Below are 17,442 nucleotides of genomic sequence, written 5' to 3' on the forward strand. Positions count from 1 at the left end.
AGCCCTTTGAGACTGTCTGTGATTTAGGGCTATACAAATAAACTTGACTTGACTTGACTTGACTATTTTGTGACTTTTCTTGTCAATGAATCGATTGTTGAATAAGGCTTTTTGGACGGTCGAAATTTGTTCCGTTTCACAATTTCCCATTTTTAAACAAGAAGCTGGAAACACCGCCTCCCCGCGGACGGAGAAGGTATGGCTTTTCAACACGTGAATATCTGCGACCCGTGTGGAGCGTGTGCGTGCGCATGTTTTGAAAGGCGTGACGTTTGTGTCAAGTATAAATCCCCGTGTCTGCTGATCCACAAACGCACATCCATCAATTAACACACAAAATTTGATTCGTCGAGAAAAATGCACACACAACAACAACAAAAAACTCATGCGAAAATCTCAAATGTCTTGTGGATCTGAACAAGTGTACACCCAGGCAGGGGAAAGTCGCGGGGGGAGGCATTTGTTCGAATCATTGGGACTCAAATCCCGCCCCATATGACGTGGACGACGGCAGGCGGGCGGCGAGCGGGCGAGCGGGCGGAGTCGCTCTCACACGACCAAGATGGCGGCAGGCCGTGGATGCCCCTCAGCTTGAGTGGTCGTTTGATGGCCATGTACGTTCGTCCGTCCCGTTGGTCGCCGACAGGATGCGGCGCCCCTCTCCCTCTGTCTCTCTCTCTCTCCCTCCGTCGTACCGAGGCGCCACGGGCCGCCCCGCAGCTTGTGTCGGGCGCCGCTCAGACGTTGTGGCTCTCATCTCGTTGCCGCCTACCGCTCGTCGCTAGCCGCTAGCCAAGCCTTCGCTCGATTGGGCAGCAAAACAAGGTGAGCCAGGCCAGCCAGCCAGCCATTCAGCCAGCCATTCAGCCAGCCAGCCAGCCAGCAGTAAACACTTGACACGATCATCTATCTATCTTTCTATGGCGAATGAGCGGAAGCGAAGGCCTTTGGTCGTTGGTCGGTCGGTCGGTCGGTCGCGGATGCTAGCTGACGCCGGGAGTGTTTCCCATTTGTTGCCACAAGACAAGCAGCAGTCAGCAATGCTCCTTCGCGGGGGTCGGTCGTGCCCAGACCAAGCCGCGATCTGTCAAATCCGCGATCGTGAAATCGCCTTATAGATTCGATTTTTATCTTATTCCTTGAGTCAAAAACAATTGTATACTCAATCAAATGATCCTTGCTACGCTACAGGATTTTACAAAAGTCATAATAGAGATTCTTTTTGAAAGACAGTCGTAATCGTCTTCAAATAATAAAGGTATATTTTTTGAGAAACAAGTCCAAGTGTTAGATCATTATTTTGACTAGCTGTGTGATTTATTTATTTATTTTTCTCTCTCAAGAAAAGGCATTGCTCAATTTGACCAAGTGTTAGATCATTATTTTGACTAGCTGTGTGATTTATTTATTTATTTATTTATTTCTCTCAAGAAAAGGCATTGCTCAATTTGACCAAGTAGATCGATGTTTGTCATATTTTCTGTCCAAAAATCTTCCTTAGGCAAGCAGTCCTGGTCTTCCAATTGTATAGTTGGCATTAAAAAGCAAAAAAACGGCAGCGGCATGAAAAGCATTTGATGGCTGCTTCTCTGTGTCGGCAGCGGCCGGCCGGCCAACCGGCCGGGCCCCACCTACCTCACCCCACCCCACCCCGGGGTGCAAAGGTCGCACAGCTCGGCGCTCGCTTCCCCAGGCTCTGCGTGCGTCAAGTGGCCCGTCCGTCGCAACTGTCTTGTCCAGCTCGGCGCTCCCGTCCAGCTCGGCCGCCGACGCGTTTGCGTGCGCCGGTGAGTGCTGCTGACTTCTTCCCTCCTCCTCCTTTTTTTGCCTGACAAACTTGCTCTTGAGCTGCTCTGTTCAAAGGCAAGACGAAAGCGGTTTAAAAGTTAACTTGCAGGCGTCACGTCACGGCTGGCGAGAAGAGGGCGCGGCGCAGCGCAGCGCGGCAGCAGAGGGCGCCGAGGGTTTCACCGCTTTGATATCAGCGCCGCTATTGAGTCAGAGACAAAGATTTGGGTCGACTGGTTCGAGTAGTGCGATGGTGGTGACCAACAGAGTTTAGGCTGCGCCAAAGCGCTCGCCGTCATTCTTTGGATCAATCTCGCAACGGCGGCTTTTTTCCTGCTGTGAGGCGGAGTATTTCCACCAACCTTTGTGCCAACTTCCAAGCCGTAGACGTCCGTTCCGTTGCTCGGGCTCGCTCTAGATGGCGACGATGATGACGGTGGTGGCGGTCGTGTGTCGACAGCAAGCATGGAGTGGTCCTGGTTGCAGACCGGATGACGGCTCGCGCCACTTCCTGCCCGTGACGACGACTTGGGTGGCGACGAGGAGCGCAGACCGAGCCCCGCCCGCCCCCCCACCCTCCTCCCCACCCTCTGCCCGCCGGCTCGTCGTGGCCCAGAGATGAGCTGGCTGGGCAGGTTGACGCCACGTGCCGCCCCTGCTACCGCCCGCCCGGGGCGGGGCGCCGCCCCCCACGAGGCGCCCTCGTGCACCGCTGACCCTGAGACCTGCCTCATGGTCTTTGAGAACCACTGGAGACAAGTGAGTGCTTTGAAGACAAGCGGACAGCTTCTATTTTGATCGTTTTTGAAAAGCTTGAAAGATTCTGGTCACATTTTGTCTAAATGTAACAACGTGAAACGGGTCTCATTTTACTTTCTTGCTTTGACAGAATCAAGTGGTTACTTGACGAGACATCCTTTTTCCGACGAGAAGTGGCCTTTTTTTTTTTTTTAAAGATGAAATGTGTCGATCTTGCTCAAGAGGAAGTCACACTCGCTTATCGAGGCGGACCGTCCGCCGCGCTGGCCCACCGCACATTTGACGTGCAAGTCACGTCACGTCGGGCAACAATGGTTTCCTGAAAAGAAAAACGGTCATCTCGGCAATGACACGCACCATACGTGTGCCGCGTCAAATATTTTTGGACGTAAATATTGCGAGAGCAAAAAGGTTGAAGTGGAATTAAAGGTGTTGTTTTCTTTTTTGCTTTTCAGTTGTGGCGCGTGCTGGAGCAGAACGAGTCGTCGCGCTCCACCGACGACCTGATAGCGGTGAGGAACCACACAGACCAGATGTTCTGCCTCCTGGCCGAGGAGCGCCCCCCCCCAAGCGAGGGCGACCCAGGCGGCCAGGACCAAGACGGCGAGGGCCGAGGCGGCAGCGGGCCCATCCTGCAGCTGGTGATCCGCGAGCAGGTGCTGGAGCGCCTTCTCCTGTGGCACCTTGACCGCGGTCCCGACACAGACAGCCTGGGGGCGCTGCTCAAGCTTTTTGAGATGCTGGTGGGCCAATCGCGGCAAGCCTTGCTGCGCCGCCCGGCCGTCCTGCGCCCGCTGCTCAGGCTGGTCGGGGCTTGCGCGCCGCCAGACGGCGGCTGTCCCCCCGCGCTGGAGAACGGCTTGGTGCTGCTCCTCAATCAGGTGAGGGAGGGAGGGGGGGAGAGAGAGAGCGAGAGCGAGCGAGCGAGCAATCTAAGCAATGTTTGAAGGAAAAACCTGACCGCAACCTGGCCCGACCCCTGCAGGTGTGCGCGTGGGTGGCGCGCGAGCCGGCGCTGCTGGAGACCTTGCTGCGGGCGGCCCCGGCGCCGCGGGGCTCGGGCGACCTGCCCGTCCTCTCGCTGCTGGTGCCCTTCATCCACCGCGAGGGCGCGGTGGGCCAGCAGGCCCGCGACGCCTTGCTGCTGGTCATGGCCGCCTCTGCCTCGGACCGCGCCGTGGCGCGCTACATTGCGCACAACTCCTACTTCTGCCCTGTACGTATGTGCGTGTGGGTGGAAAGCGAGTCTCCCCCGACCGCTCACTAACTTGGTGGGTTGGTCATCCGCAGGTGCTGGCGACGGGCCTGAGCGCGCTCTACTCGTCGCTGCCCCGCAAGATGGAGGCGCGCGGTGACGACTGGCACGCCCTGCGGCGCGAGGACTGGACGGCCATGTCCTCTCTGGTGGTCTTCATGAACTCGCTGGAGTTCTGCAACGCGGTGGTGCAGGTGGCCCACCCCGCCGTGCGCTCGCAGCTGCTGGACTACCTGCACAACGGCTTTCTGGTGCCGGTGGTGGCGCCGGCCCTGTACAAGGTGCTCGTTCGCTCGCTCGCTCGCTCGCTCGCTCACGGAGACGCCGGCGGCGGCGTAGCGGCGGCCCCAAACTCAATTTGATTCATCCGCGCTTGCCGGTGTGGTGTGCAGTCGTCGGTGGACGAGATGATCGCCAGCACGGCTTACCTGGACCTGTTCCTGCGCAGTGTGAGCGAGACGGCCCTGCTCAAGACCTTCCTGCGCTTCATCCTGCTGCATCGCCTGGACAACGACTCCATTCTGGACACGCTGCTCGCGCGCATCGCCAGCAACTCCAGGGTGGGTGTGCCATACACGCATGGCACCCGTGTTTGGAGCAGGTGCTTGCTGACTGAGCGCGCGCCATCTTGTCTCGCAGCTCTGCATGGTATCCCTGAGCCTGTTCCGCACTCTGGTGTCCTTGAACTGCGAGGACATCATGCTGCAGCTGGTCCTCAGGTACGTTCGTACCGCATGCGCATGCGTGCGGCCGCCGGCGATGGACGGGCCGTGACCTGGTCTGCCGGGCCCCAGGTACCTGCTCCCGTGCAGCCACGTCATGCTGAGTCAGCGGCGCGCCATCCGGGAGACCGACATGTACGGGAAGTGCGCCGACAAGTTCCTGTCGCTCATCCCTGAGTGCTGCCGGACGGCCGTGCGGGAAGAGGATCCTCCCAAAAGTGAATGTTAAGCACCCGCTTAAGTGTTTGCAGAATTTGCTGAGTTTGTCTGTCTACAGTGGCCCACGATGCGGGCGGGGACTCCGGCGGCGGCGGCACACCCACCAGACCCAGCACGCCGTCCCGGTTGACCTTTTTCATCCGCCAGCAGAGCAGCGCCTCGGGGGGGGCTCCCGGTCCCGCCGACTACGAGCGGTCCGCCCCCGACAGCCCGGCACGCGGGCCGCAGCCCACCGTCGCGGCTTTAGATCGGGGCTACCTGGACTACCTGAAGGACGCCCGACGAGGCGTGGAGCTTTGTTCCTGGGCCTGCCGGGACTGGTCGGCGCCCTACGACGGCGAGAACCCCTGTGCCGGCGCCTCGCCCCCGCACTTGCTGGCCGCTGGCGCGTACCCCGAGCGCCGCTCGGCGCGGTCCGAATGGAGCGGCTCGGAGCACGACAGCGGCGAGTGGGAGGTCACCATCGGCCAAAATAACTGCATCAGCCTCACGCCGCGCTCCAAGAAGCGCGGTTTTCAACAGCCACTTGCCAGACCCGTTCCTCCGCACCTCGGCCCCGCCGCGCCTTTAGCCGCTTCCCCACCGGCGCCAGACAACTCCCGCGAAGCCTTGGTTAACGGCGCGGCGGAGCCGAGCGAGCCCCGCCCGGATGGGGACAGAGAGCTGGAGGCCAAGAAGGTGAAGCGAGACTCAGAGCAGCGTGACGACCCCCAACAAAATGACGCCGCCGGCCAGCCCTCGGTGGAAAGCCTCATCCGGGAGCTTCTGGAAAACTCTCCCGATGACGGGGAGGCCTTCGGCGGGGAGCTGAAAGAACTGGAGCGGCGCGTGGACCCGGAGGGGAAAGGGTCGGCTCCCGACGGCACGGGAGAAAGTTCCCACGCGGTGCTCTGCAGTCCCGCTAGACCTCTGGCTCAGGGCTCCTGTCAGCCGTACACAGGTAGGAGCCTCACCTCGTGCCCCCGCCAAAGGTGAGCCACGTGTGACTGACTGATGCGTGCGCGTGCAGGTCCGCTGATGGCGGCGCTGCTGGCCAAGATGGAGAACATGCCGCACAACTCGTTGTACGTCAACATCCTGCTGACGGGCGTGGTGGCGCGGCTGGCCTGCTACCCCCAACCGCTGCTGCGCTCCTTCCTGCTCAACACCAACATGGTCTTCCAGCCCAGCGTCAAGTCTCTCGTCCAGGTAAACCCGCTTACGGAGGATGAGATTCCCAAAGTCCGGCCGGCCCGGCGAGAGCTTGCTTTCTCCAGCCAAAACTCGGGCGCTCTCCCCGCAGGTCCTGGGTTCCGTCAAGAGCCGTATCGAGGCCTTCGCCGCCTCCCGCGAGGACTTCCCCGCCATGCTGAGGAAGGCGCAGCAGTACCTGGTGGCGCGCGGGAAGTTGGACCGCAGCGAGCCGCCAGGCGCCGTCCCCCCCCTCCGCCGCTCGGATTCGCTAGGTGAGCACAGCTGTCAAAGGGGCCAGCCCCGCTCCGCCCCGACTCAGCGCGTTCTTCTCTTGTGCCAGTCAAGAGTCGCAAGTCGTCCCTGAGCGACCTGATCCTCCGCCACACCAACAGCCCCGCTCGAAGCCGCAGCGCCGCCCAGATGGCCCTGGCCCACGTGCGAGTGGGCGGCCAGACACTGCACAGCGCTCTGTTTGGCAGCGGCGTGTCCAATCTGGAGAGGCAGGCGGAGGCGCTGCGCGTGAAGAACGCCGTCTACTGCGCCGTCATCTTCTGCGAGTTCCTCAAGGAGCTGGCCGCCCTGGCCCAGGAGCACGCCGTGGCACTGCCCTTCGCCGCCACCGAGGCCGAGGAGTAGGCCGAGGGGGCCGGCCCACGTGGAGGAGGCGCGGCGGCGAGACGTTGAGACGAGGGATTCCAAGATGCCATCGATGCGGCGGATGGGCTTAGCCACAACCAGGGCCAGTCTCTCGCCAACACTTTTTGGTGCTAACCGCCAACAAGGCACATTCATGACCTTTGCGTCACGGAACACCTTTTCATGTTGACAATGGGCAAAGGGAAGACGAGCTTTTCAGACTTTGGTCCATTCACGTTTGTGCTCTTTCACACACACACACACACACACACACGCGCGCACACGGAGGATGAGCAACTCAAAGGGATTTTAGTTTGGACGCTGGGCGATCGCTCCAGTCCGCTCACAGCCTCTACTGGACTTTTTTTGTTGTTGTTTTTCTTCCCCCGCCTCTGCGCCACGTTTGACTTTGTTCACCCGATCAAAAGTTTCTTCCATTTTGCAACTATGCAAAAAGGTGGAGACAGTCAAGTGGACGTGTACGTATTGGAAGAAAAGAAAAAGGCAAATGGAGGAAACGTTGAGCATATTTTTGTATGATTGTCAGTGACAACACGCGTGTGAGGCTGCGAAACAATCTGTCAGCAAAAGACTAAAGGGAATGTTTTTATTAATTTATAAAGTTTGCAACAGGCTCCTTTTGTGCGTCTGATCTGTGATTGGCTGCCCCTTGGACACACACACACACACATTTGCTGAGTCGGAAGCTTTGGTAGAGGGGAGGAGTCAAGCTCCTCAAAAGAAAGCTTTTGAAAGCCACAGCACGGCCGTCTGGCACGGTACTCGGCGGTCTCGATGCAGCCGGACTACGAGGACGCCGTGTCCTTCCTGGGCTCTTGGGGTCCCTTCCAGAGGCGAGTGGTCTGGCAGCTGTGCCTGGCCGCCCTCCCCTCAGGCTGCAACCTGCTGTCCAGCCTCTACCTGCTGGCCACGCCGCCGCACGTCTGCCGGATCCCCGACAACAGCCTCGGCCCCGAATGGACGCAGGTCGCCGTCCCTCTGCAGGTCAGAACCGGCCGGCTCGGGTTTCTTCTGGCCGCATCTTCTGATGGTGTGCGAGGTTCCTCCAGACATTTCTGTTTTTCAGTTCCTCCAAGTGCGCAGTTGAGCAAATGATTGACCGGCCGAGTGTCTGGTCCGGTCCGGTCCCAACCGCTCTCCTCACTCGCAGCGAGTGGAACATTAACGGGATGTTTGTCGCTCAGCTGGTCTCTGGACGCTTGGAGCGGAGCAGCTGCAGTCGCTTTCAGCTGAGCCTCATTCAGAACCTCAGCGCCTCCGGCCTCAGTTCCCATGCGCCGCTGTCCAGCCTGCCGCAGGAAGGCTGTAAGGACGGCTGGACCTTCAGCACGGAGCACTACCAGTCCACGGTGGTCACAGAGGTGAAGCGGCGAGTCGCTTGACGTTTAGCACGGCAGCTGGTTTTGATGCTGCCTCCCTCCCTCCCTCCCTCCCTCCCTCCCAGTTTGCTCTGGTGTGCGATGAGCAATGGAAAGCGCCTCTGAGCACTCTGGCCTACTTCCTGGGCGGACTGTGCGGATGCTTCATCTCGGGCCAGCTCTCCGACAGGTAGCGCGGTCGCTCACTCTGGCCCTGCTCGTCCCGGCTGGCCGGCCGGCCGGCCGGCCGGATGCCGGCGTGACAAAGACAACAAACGGCTTGGCTCAGCAGGTTTGGCAGGAAACCCGTTCTGCTGGCTTGCGTGGCCCTGATGAGCGTCTTCAGCAGCATCCTGGCTGCGGCGCCGTCCTGGGAGCTCTTCACCGCGCTCTTCTTCGCCATGGGCCTCGGGCAAATCGGCTGCTACGTGGTGGTCTTTGTTCTGGGTTTGTGCTGCCCGACCCGCCCTGCCCTGCCCTGCCCCTCCCCTCCTCTTCTTTTCCAGGCTCTCAACGCAAGCTTTGGATGGCAGTCAGGCTGCCATTTGCAAATGCCTTGAGCTGTCCATCCCTCCCTCCCTCCCTCCCTCCCTCCCTCCCTCCCTCCCTCCCTCCCTCCGTCCCTCCCATTCTGTTGTTGTGCTTTAGGCTCTGAGATTCTGACAGGTCCAACCAGAGTCCTCTTCTCCAATCTGTGTTTGCCCTTGGCTTACGTGTCGGGCATGCTGCTTTTGCCCGGGACCGCCTACCTGGTCCGGAGCTGGCGTCTCCTGGCACTGATCCTGGCGCTCCCCGGTCTGGCCTGCGTTCCGCTCTGGTGGTGAGCCAGCCCCACCCCGGCCCGCCCCGGCCTGTGCTGTTCTGTGTCCATCTTCTCCGTCATGCGCGTGTTGTGCGGTAGGCTCCTTCCAGAGTCTCCTCGCTGGCTGGTGTCTCGTGGACGTCTGAGACAAGCCCAAGTGGTGCTAAGTGCAGCCGCTTTGGAGAACGGCGTGGAAGCTCCGGAGCTCATCTTCAAAAGCACCACGGTGAGCAGACCTCCATCTGCATTTGATAGCGTCGCTCGATTGAGTCCTCAACTGGTCTCTTTCACACGAGACTCCAGCTGGTTCTCAACTGGGCGAGTAGCTTTCCCGGAGTCTTACTGACATCCTCCATAAGGTCTTCACTCGGGTTTGTATTCCGGCAGGTGGCGAATCAGGCAATGGACCGGCCGGACTCGATGAATTTCGTGGACCTCTTGCGGACCCGAAACGTTTGTCACATGTCGCTAATCCTGTGGATGGTGTGGTGGGTATCGATGATTTAGCGTTCAAAGGAAACTGGTTCCTTGCTCAAAGCCGCTGCGGTGTCACGTTGCTTTCAGGTTCTCCTTGAACGTCAGCTACTTTGGCATGTCCTTCAACGTGTCTTCTCTGTCCGGCAACCCTTTTGTGAACTACTTCCTGCTGGCGGCCATGGAAGTTCCGGCGTACGCGGCGAGCTGGCTGGCGTCTCGTCGTCTTCCTCGCCAGCTGTCCTTTGTGGCCTTCTCGCTGCTGGGGGCGCTGGCGCTGCTCCTGGTGCAGGTCACCTTGCACGGTGAAGTAGCTGGCCCGCAGTCTCCTGGGAACAATACCGCTCCCGACCGACCGACCGACCGACCGACCGACCGACCGACCGATTGACTGACCGATTGACTGACCGATTGACTGACTGATTGACTGACGCCTTCTGCTCCGCCTGTAGCTCATGGGGTCCTGACCCTGTCGCTGGCCCTGCTGGGCAAGTTTGGCATTCTGGCCGGCCTGAGCGTTTTGTACACGTACAGCGGAGAACTGTACCCCACGGTCATCCGGAACACAGCCTTGTCCTCCTGCGCCACCTTCTCACGACTCGGATCCGCGGTGTCGCCCTACATCCTCCAACTGGGTCGGTTCCATCTTCACTGGCTTGGGCTTTCAAATCTTCACTAGATTCTTTTCACTTGTTTTCATTGGGGTCTTCATACACATCTTTGAGGGGTTTCCGTGAGGGTTCCCCTGGTGGTACAAGTTCTATGATGCCGCTGCATAGAGATGTCTGCGTGCATGTCATGTGAAATGTTTTGTGTGTGTGTCAGGAGTGTGGTACGAGTTGTTGCCGTGGATCCTGGTGGGTTCCTTGTCTGTGTTTGGTGTTGTGCTCAGTGTCTTTCTGCCTGAGACCTTCACACAGCCACTGCCCGACACCATCCAGCAGATGGCCACCATGCGCAAGTATACTTTATCATCATCATCAGCATCATCACAGTACTCGGTACTGAGTCCTGTAATGCTTCTGCTCTCTTCTCCTCAGATGGCCATGCTCATCCTGTGCTGCAAAGCATGATGGGAAACCCTCTGAAGACAATCCTGGACCAGAGGTCATCTGGACAACTCACTTTTAATACGCGCACACATGCACCCACCCACGCTAGAAGATCTTTAGTCCTCAGCTTGATATTTCCGTTTTCTCAGTTTGTCCACGAGATAGAGACAAAACAAACCTACAGACCATGATGCATTCACTGACACAAAAAAGATTCATGGAAGGAAAAATAACCCAAAAAACAACAACTAGTGAGTTGTTTTGAGATTACCGTTCATCCCTTTGTGATCCACTTGTCCTGTCACCATAATAAAATGTCTGATGTCAAATGAGGAATGGTTCATTTGATGTGAGACTTGACGTTATGAAAAATGTCAACGCATTTCACTGTAATACGTATCGAGTAAAGGGAAATGTGCTTTCGGTAGTTTGCAAACATATTTGATTAAGGCTGTGTTAGACTTATAATCATATCAATATAATACTATCTAGTAGTGGAGTGCTCGTGTGGTTGGTGGGTGGCGAAGAATGTGCAGGCAAACTGCATGAACTTGTTTTCTTCCAAGTGTTGCGGAACAGGATGTGCCACCGGCCCAGACAGGGAGTCCCTGACGAGAACACCTCAAGGTCGGTGAGAGACGAGAACACCTCAAGGTCGGTGAGAAACGAGAATAACATCACGTCCTGGGGGTCGGGTCGGGTCGGGCTTCGCGGGGAAAAGCCAGTCGCCAGACAGCTGAGGCCGGACACCTGCACTCAGCGATAACACCTAGACGGGGGAGGAGATGGCCATCGAGCAATCTTCACACAACGTTTTGCATGTTTTCATATTCATATTGTGTTTCTTTCAAACTGGGCAACCCGGAGGAATGTGTCGTTTCTTGTTGTGGGGTCACAAGAACGCACGGGTTTTGGTGTGAGGGACCCGGGACCCGGGCGCCTGTATTAGTTTGCTTTGTCAGGAATAAACAATTGGTCAATTCGGTCTGATTGATCTCCTGGTCTTCTCTTCGACAGAACGAACTCGCCAAATTGTTAGGTGCGCCAGTGTGCGGATTAGGACATAGCAACTCGTGTGTTAAGTGTTGATCGCAATTTGGAGTCAGATCAATAACTAAAATCCGTAGCCTAACACTAGAGAACCATCTAAGTGAACTCATCAAAGTTGTAGTCATCTTCGACGGACGCGAATCAACGCAGAAAGATGAACTTTCCGATTGTATCTGAACGTGCTTTTCAATGCTCCCGCCCCTGAATAGGGAGGTGACTTCCTTTAGTCAAAGGAGTTTCCTTCAAAATAACACAACCTCCGTTCACATCAGCGTCGTTGGCGCAGTTTCACGCCGATATATATTTATATAAACAATATACACTTAGCCATTATACAAATGATGTTGACAGAAAGACACGACGCATCCGCTCAGGTAAGATACCTGAAGCCAATCAAAGCTTTTGTTGTTCAAGAAGTTGGAGCGGAAACCTCGTCTGCCTTGGAGTAGCACTGCGCATGCGCGGAGAGCCACCCCCTTGTGGTGTGTGAGCCTGGCCTCCAGTTAGCAAGTCGGCACTTGGGAAGCGCCGATGGAAAAGCACTGAATATCCGCCCACCGGAGCCCGTTGGAAACTCTCGCAAGACTTGGCGGTGCCCCACAATGCAAAAAGCTTGACTGAAAGGTAGGAAAAGTCCGTAGTCGTTGCCGAACTGATCGGAGAGTTATTGCTAGGAAGACTCGGGAGTCAATGGAGGGCATTGTGTCTGTGGGCCGGGCCCAGCCGAAACGAAACGAGACGAGATGAGGATGAGGATGAGGATGAGGATGAGGTGGAGGATGATGATGATGATGATGAGCATAAGGATGAGGACGATGAAGCTGAGGTGGCGGTGCCGCCGCTGCCGCCGCCGCGCCGCCGCCGCCGCACATCTGGGACTTCATCAAGACCTCCAAAGTCGAACAAAATCGATCTCGCAGGAAATAACGTTCGCTCATCCGTTCCAGGGTCAAAGCGTGAATTTTGTTCCCACGTGCTAAGAAAACGGGACAAGTTTGACTGTTGCCATTGGCGTTGCCTTTCTTGCTTGCTTGGCGATAGGCCGCATTTCAAAACGTAAACATCATAAGCGTCAATGTTATCGTCGCAGGGTCACAAATATATCCATCCATCCATCCATCCATCCATCCATCCATCCATCCATCCATCCATCCATCCATCCATCCATCCATCCATCCATCACTGCGCAACCTTACGTGGCTATTTTGTCTTACCGCTCAAATTGCCCCACCTCACACATTATTGCAATTTTCCGCCACGTTTGATTGAATAAATATTCTGGCCGTGAATCATTGCGGTGGCTGGTGATGATCGATCATGGGGTGGCCCAGCTCCGCTGGCTTGGGAAGTGAGGAGACGCAGTCCAAGTCAACATTTGCTTCAGCGCTGACATGACATGGAGGGTTGCTCTTGTGCTGTGTCATCAGGTTAGCGTGATGGAAGCTAGCAGCATCATCGATGTGCTCAACAAGAAGCTGGCCTTCCTCTCAGGTACGTACGTGTGCACGCACGCGCGCGCGCGCGCACTTGCACTGATCTCTATAAATATCATTTTTGCGTTCTGAGGCGGGAAAGACCGTCGCAGCGGTCTGATCCTCAGCATCCCGCTGGGCTGCGACCAGACTAGCATGGACGAGCTCAGCGACACGCTGGACTATCTGCTCGGAATTCCCAGGTACGCACGCACGGACGGTATCGGCGCTAACGCTCGCACCCTCGTTTATTATGAGTTGGAGGGCAGCGAGCGTTTTTCGAGCGCAAGCTGATCGCTCCCAAGCGCTTGCCTAAGAATGTACATTCAACTGCGCTTCCAGCGAGAAGTGCAAGGCACGAGGCTTCACCGTCATCGTGGACGGACGGCGCTCGCAGTGGAACACGGTCAAGACGGTGGTGCTCATGCTGCAGGTACGTGCTGGCCGGCCGGCCGGACTGCCGGCCGGCCGGCCGGCGCTGCTGCGGCTAACCGCCGCTAACTAACCAACTCCCGCAGAACGTGATCCCGGCCGAGGTGTCGCTGGTGTGCGTGGTCAAGCCCGACGAGTTTTGGGACAAGAAGGTCACGCACTTCTGCTTCTGGAAGGAGAAGGACCGGCTGGGCTTCGAGGTGAGACCCGGCCGGCGCAAACGCCTGCGCTGTGCAAAAAGACGCGCCATGGTCTTAAGCGGACGGCTCGCTCAGCCAACTGAAGCTCTCGCTGCGTCAGGTGATCCTGGTTTCGGCCAATAAGCTGACTCGCTACATCGAGCCTTCGCAGCTGACCTGCGACTTCGGAGGGACTTTGGACTACGACCACGGCGACTGGCTCGGCAAGAGACTGGTGGCCCCCCGCCGCCTGACCATCACAAATGCGCGCGGGAGTTGGCGTGGCAACTCAAGCTCCTTTCTGCCTGCCAGGTCTTTGAGAAGTTCACCAAGGAGTCCACCTCGCTGCTAGACCAGCTGTCCATCATCAACGACAGCGACAAGAGCGCCCCCCTGGACAAGTACGCAGTCGCGCGCACGTGCGACGGCGCGCCACTCATGCGTGCCGCTCATGCGTACGTGTATATGTGCGCAGGTCGGCTGACGTCCTCCTCCCGTCATTTGACCCGGAGACGGTTCTCCAGACGGGTGAAGAGCATTTAGTAGCACTCTCTCTCTCTCTCTCTCTCTCTCTCTCTCTTTCTGTCATTTGCCGCGGTCCTCCTTGGTGTCGGAGTGAAACACAAGCGCGCTTTCTGCCGCGTAGGCCACGAGTTGCTGTCGGAACTGCAGCAGCGGCGCTTTGACGTCTCGGAGGGTGGAGGAGGGGGAGGCGGCCAAGGAGGTGGGTGGGGAAGCTCACGCTGACGTGCTCATCATGTGCAGCGCTCAACAATGACTTTTTGCGCCGGCTCTGAGCCACGCAGGCTCAACAATGACTTTTTGCGTCCGGCTCACCCGCCCCTCCCTCGTGCCCCGCTTTGCCCACAGCGCCGGCGTGGCGTCCGATGGAGGAGGAGCTTCTGGCTCAGCCTCAGGTGGTGAAGCTTCTGGACTCGCTGAGGGAGAAGTACACACGCTACCAGGAAGTCTGCCGCCAGCGCAGCAAGCGCTCGCAGATACACGACGTGCACGCCAAAGTCATGCAGGTGAGCACCAAATGTCGTCAAACTGGGACAAAGTTTGAAAATCAAGAGAAAAGATGAAACTCAAACTTGACAGTCAAGGGAAAGCGTGCAAGGCAAATGGCAACTCAAGCGTGTGTGTGTGCGTGCGTGCCTGCGTGCGAGGTGGTGACATGGCTGCAGGGTCCGGGCTCGGAGCTGCTGAAGACTCACCGGGCCATCGGCGACTCCATGCGGGCGGCGCAGGCGCTGCAGCAGAAGCACGAGGAGATCGAGAGCCAGCACAGCGTACGTACGGCCGCACGACCCCCCGGGCGCGCCCGAGTACGACGGCACGCACCGACCCATAATGCCCCCCAGGAATGGTTTGCCGTGTACGTGGAGCTGAACCAGCAGATTGCCGTCCTCCTCGGCGGTGGCGACGAGGACGAGGAGGAGGCCGGCGAGCTGAAGGCGCTGCAGCGGCAGCTGAGCGACGTGTGCTACCAGCAGGCGGCGCAGCTGGAGAGTCGGCAGAACGTCCTGCAGGCAGCGCACGCTTTCCACGCCGCCGCGCAGGAGGTCACGCAACCCAGCCGTCCGTCTTTAGGTGGGCTTTAGCTCAGATTGCCATTCTCGCTGACGTGGCTTCCGTGTCGCTGTCGTTAGCTGTCCCAGCAGCTGGACGCCCTCCTGGGCACGCTCTGCGCCGACGTGGCCCCGGCGGACGGCTCGCAGATCCAGCACGGCCTCAAGCTGCTGGAGGAGAAGCTGCGCAGCGTCGGTACGTACGTACGTGGAGTGCCTACCGTCATGCCGCTTTAACCCGCCGACTCCTCCCCTCTGGGCAGAGGCGGGGCTGGCGTCGCTGCGCCAGAAGGGGGCACTGCTGCTGGAGCGCACCTGCGCCGACGAGGGCGAGGTGGCAGATGAGCAGCGGGACAACGTGCGGCAGATCCGCGACGTCATGGACGACATGCAAATGAGGAAACAGAGGTGAGCGCTAACGTGCTAGCGGAGGTGAAGCGGTGCTCATCGATTAGCAAATGGGCCAACTTTGAAGGCCCGAGCCTCATCTGAAACCCAAACCGGGAGAGAGCCAAAAAAAGTTCGCCGCCTGATCAAGTGACGTGCTCGTTCGTGCAGGTGCGAGGACATGGTGGACGTGCGGCGTCTGAAGATGCTACAGATGGTTCAGCTGTTCAAATGCGAAGAAGACGCCTCACAGGTGAGACCCGAGAGCGCGACGCTGCCTCGACTGTGCGCGCGATGACGTGTGTGTGTGTGTGTGTGTGTGTGTGTGTGTGTACGCGCGCGCATGCCATGACGTGTGTGTGTGTGTGTGTGTGTGTGTGTGTGTGTGTGTGTGTGTGTGTGTGTGTGTGTGTGTGTGTGTGTGTGTGTGTGTGTACGCGCGCGCATGCCATGACGTGTGTGTGTGTGTGTGTGTGTGTGTGTGTGTGTGTGTGTGTGTGTGTGTGTGTGCGCGGCGTGCGCGCGCGTGCAGGCTGTGGATTGGCTGTGTGAGCTGCTGGACGCGCTGCTGAAGACGCACGTGCGACTCGGGGACGACGCCCGCGACACCAAAGCCTTGATGGACAAACACAGGAAGTTTGTGGACGTGGCGCAGGTCAGACGGTGTGAGCGAATGGTGCGTGTGTGTGTTTCCGAGGCTGAGGCAAACGCGTGTGCGGCGCGTCGCAGAGCACCTACGACTACGGACGGCAGCTGCTGCAGGCCACGGTGGTGCTGTGCCAGTCGCTGCGCTGCGCCGCCCGCTCCTCCGGCGACACGCTGCCCCGACTCAACCGCGTGTGGAAGCAGTTTGCCGTCAGCGCCGACGAGCGACAGCATCGGCTGCAGCTCGCCCTGGCCTTCCACCGGTGCGCCGACGCGGTAAGCAAATGCAAAGCTGCTGCTTTCTTGCCGTCCGTCCGTCCGTCCGTCTGTCCGTCCGTCTTTGCTCCAATACTCACCCAAATGGGGGGCGCGTTTCAGGTGTTGGAGGACGAGCGCACCGAGGCCGAGTCTCTGGACGAGGCGGACGCTTCAGCCAAAGCTCTGCTGGACAGACTCGGCATGCCCGTCATCTTCCCCGATGGGTTGGTTGCACGCATGCACACACACTAACGTAGCTAACGCAGCTAATGTAGCTAACGCAGCTAACGTAGGTAAGGCCCACTTGGTGCAACCGTTTGCATCTGTCCCTTTTCCAAGATTTTCGGAGCTTCTTTCACGCCACCTTGAACGCTGCCTCCCGTCCGTGTAAAGCGAATTTCAATGGGAAAGGCTGCAAAATTAACACCGAAGCCCGAATTCAAAGCCCTAACGTCTCGTAAAGTGGACTTGAAAGTGCAACGGGACGCCGACTCGCACCCGCTGACCCAGTGTGCGTGTGCGTGCGTGCGTGCGTGCGTGCGTTAGGAGCGAGCAACGTTTCGGCAGCTCGGGCAGCGACGCGGCGGCGGCCGAGCGCGTGCGAGAGCGCCTCCTGCTGGTGGAGGAGCGTCGGCTGCAGCTTCAGGAGGCGGAGATGGGCGGCGAGCCCCGCCCGCACGACGAGTCGCTTCACGCCACCCTCGACGTCATCGGCGAGGAGCCGGGAGAGAAGGAGGCTGAGGACGAGGAGCAAGAGGAGGAGCAACAGGAGGCCGACTCCCGGGAGGAGGACATGCTCCAATGCTGAGAGAATTGTTGGCCCTGCCTGGCTGGCTGGCTGGCTGGCTGGCTGGCTGGCTGGCTGGCTGGCTGGCTGGCTGGCTGGCTGGCTGCCTGTGGCGAACAGTTGCATTGCTTTTTTTCTAACATAACGTGGGGATTGGAGACATTTTTCCCCAGCATGCTCCTGGTTCCCGCGCCGCCCCTCCCCTCCCTTCCTGTGCTCGCCAAAACAAAATAATTTATTTCACATTTTGTTTTTTTCCAAGAAAACGCTTCCACCGTCCATGTCTCCTCTCCCCAATTCAATGTCCATGACATCGTCCAAATAAACTTTTTCAAGTTTCAAACTTTTTCTTTCATATTTTATGACTATAGTCACTTTTAGCCGCCGGATTCTCAAGTCCTG

The 17,442-nt window shown here is 58.2% G+C and overlaps 3 protein-coding genes across 3 annotated transcripts; all 3 read left to right on the plus strand.

Moving 5' to 3' along the window:
* Positions 1–2,381: 2,381 nt before the first annotated feature.
* On the plus strand, positions 2,382–7,187 carry fhip1b (FHF complex subunit HOOK interacting protein 1B). Its single transcript, XM_049728309.1, has 11 exons — positions 2,382–2,547; positions 3,003–3,428; positions 3,533–3,763; positions 3,838–4,083; positions 4,195–4,362; positions 4,442–4,521; positions 4,597–4,742; positions 4,802–5,683; positions 5,753–5,931; positions 6,026–6,188; positions 6,257–7,187. Exons 1-11 carry the CDS (start codon positions 2,407–2,409, stop codon positions 6,550–6,552), a joined length of 2,958 nt encoding a protein of 985 aa, XP_049584266.1. The 5' UTR covers positions 2,382–2,406; the 3' UTR covers positions 6,553–7,187.
* Positions 7,188–7,263: 76 nt separating this feature from the next.
* On the plus strand, positions 7,264–10,588 carry LOC125973821 (organic cation/carnitine transporter 2-like). The gene is made up of 11 exons (XM_049728346.2): positions 7,264–7,557; positions 7,758–7,934; positions 8,018–8,121; positions 8,224–8,378; positions 8,580–8,751; positions 8,833–8,959; positions 9,121–9,221; positions 9,298–9,512; positions 9,660–9,842; positions 10,033–10,168; positions 10,248–10,588. Exons 1-11 carry the CDS (start codon positions 7,348–7,350, stop codon positions 10,336–10,338), a joined length of 1,671 nt encoding a protein of 556 aa, XP_049584303.1. The 5' UTR covers positions 7,264–7,347; the 3' UTR covers positions 10,339–10,588.
* A 1,001-nt stretch (positions 10,589–11,589) lies between these two features.
* Positions 11,590–17,383, plus strand: sestd1 (SEC14 and spectrin domains 1). The gene is made up of 19 exons (XM_049728327.1): positions 11,590–11,933; positions 12,737–12,800; positions 12,876–12,984; positions 13,124–13,214; positions 13,300–13,413; positions 13,514–13,627; positions 13,705–13,793; positions 13,868–13,920; positions 14,039–14,116; positions 14,263–14,420; positions 14,562–14,684; positions 14,757–14,957; positions 15,045–15,159; positions 15,227–15,371; positions 15,522–15,603; positions 15,883–16,005; positions 16,080–16,271; positions 16,374–16,477; positions 16,800–17,383. The coding sequence occupies exons 2-19, from the start codon at positions 12,746–12,748 to the stop codon at positions 17,059–17,061; spliced, it is 2,208 nt and encodes a 735-aa protein (XP_049584284.1). The 5' UTR covers positions 11,590–11,933; positions 12,737–12,745; the 3' UTR covers positions 17,062–17,383.
* The last annotated feature ends 59 nt before the right edge of the window (positions 17,384–17,442 follow it).

Source organism: Syngnathus scovelli, chromosome 8 (genome assembly GCF_024217435.2).
Source record: "Syngnathus scovelli strain Florida chromosome 8, RoL_Ssco_1.2, whole genome shotgun sequence".
Classification (NCBI taxonomy): Eukaryota; Metazoa; Chordata; class Actinopteri; order Syngnathiformes; family Syngnathidae; genus Syngnathus; species Syngnathus scovelli.

What these genes read in the sequence shown, in the direction of transcription:
- fhip1b (XM_049728309.1), top strand. Translation starts at nt 2,407, where the DNA reads ATGAGCTGGCTGGGCAGGTTGACGCCACGTGCCGCCCCTGCTACCGCC. An exon ending in TTGAGAACCACTGGAGACAA is followed by an intron (nt 2,548 to 3,002) that starts GTGAGTGCTTTG and finishes TTTGCTTTTCAG; the next exon opens with TTGTGGCGCGTGCTGGAGCA. An exon ending in CCGCCGCTCGGATTCGCTAG is followed by an intron (nt 6,189 to 6,256) that starts GTGAGCACAGCT and finishes CTCTTGTGCCAG; the next exon opens with TCAAGAGTCGCAAGTCGTCC.
- LOC125973821 (XM_049728346.2), top strand. Translation starts at nt 7,348, where the DNA reads ATGCAGCCGGACTACGAGGACGCCGTGTCCTTCCTGGGCTCTTGGGGT. An exon ending in AGGTCGCCGTCCCTCTGCAG is followed by an intron (nt 7,558 to 7,757) that starts GTCAGAACCGGC and finishes TTTGTCGCTCAG; the next exon opens with CTGGTCTCTGGACGCTTGGA. An exon ending in CGTGGTGGTCTTTGTTCTGG is followed by an intron (nt 8,379 to 8,579) that starts GTTTGTGCTGCC and finishes GTTGTGCTTTAG; the next exon opens with GCTCTGAGATTCTGACAGGT.
- sestd1 (XM_049728327.1), top strand. Translation starts at nt 12,746, where the DNA reads ATGGAAGCTAGCAGCATCATCGATGTGCTCAACAAGAAGCTGGCCTTC. An exon ending in GGAGAAGCTGCGCAGCGTCG is followed by an intron (nt 15,160 to 15,226) that starts GTACGTACGTAC and finishes CCCTCTGGGCAG; the next exon opens with AGGCGGGGCTGGCGTCGCTG. An exon ending in GCGAAGAAGACGCCTCACAG is followed by an intron (nt 15,604 to 15,882) that starts GTGAGACCCGAG and finishes GCGCGCGTGCAG; the next exon opens with GCTGTGGATTGGCTGTGTGA.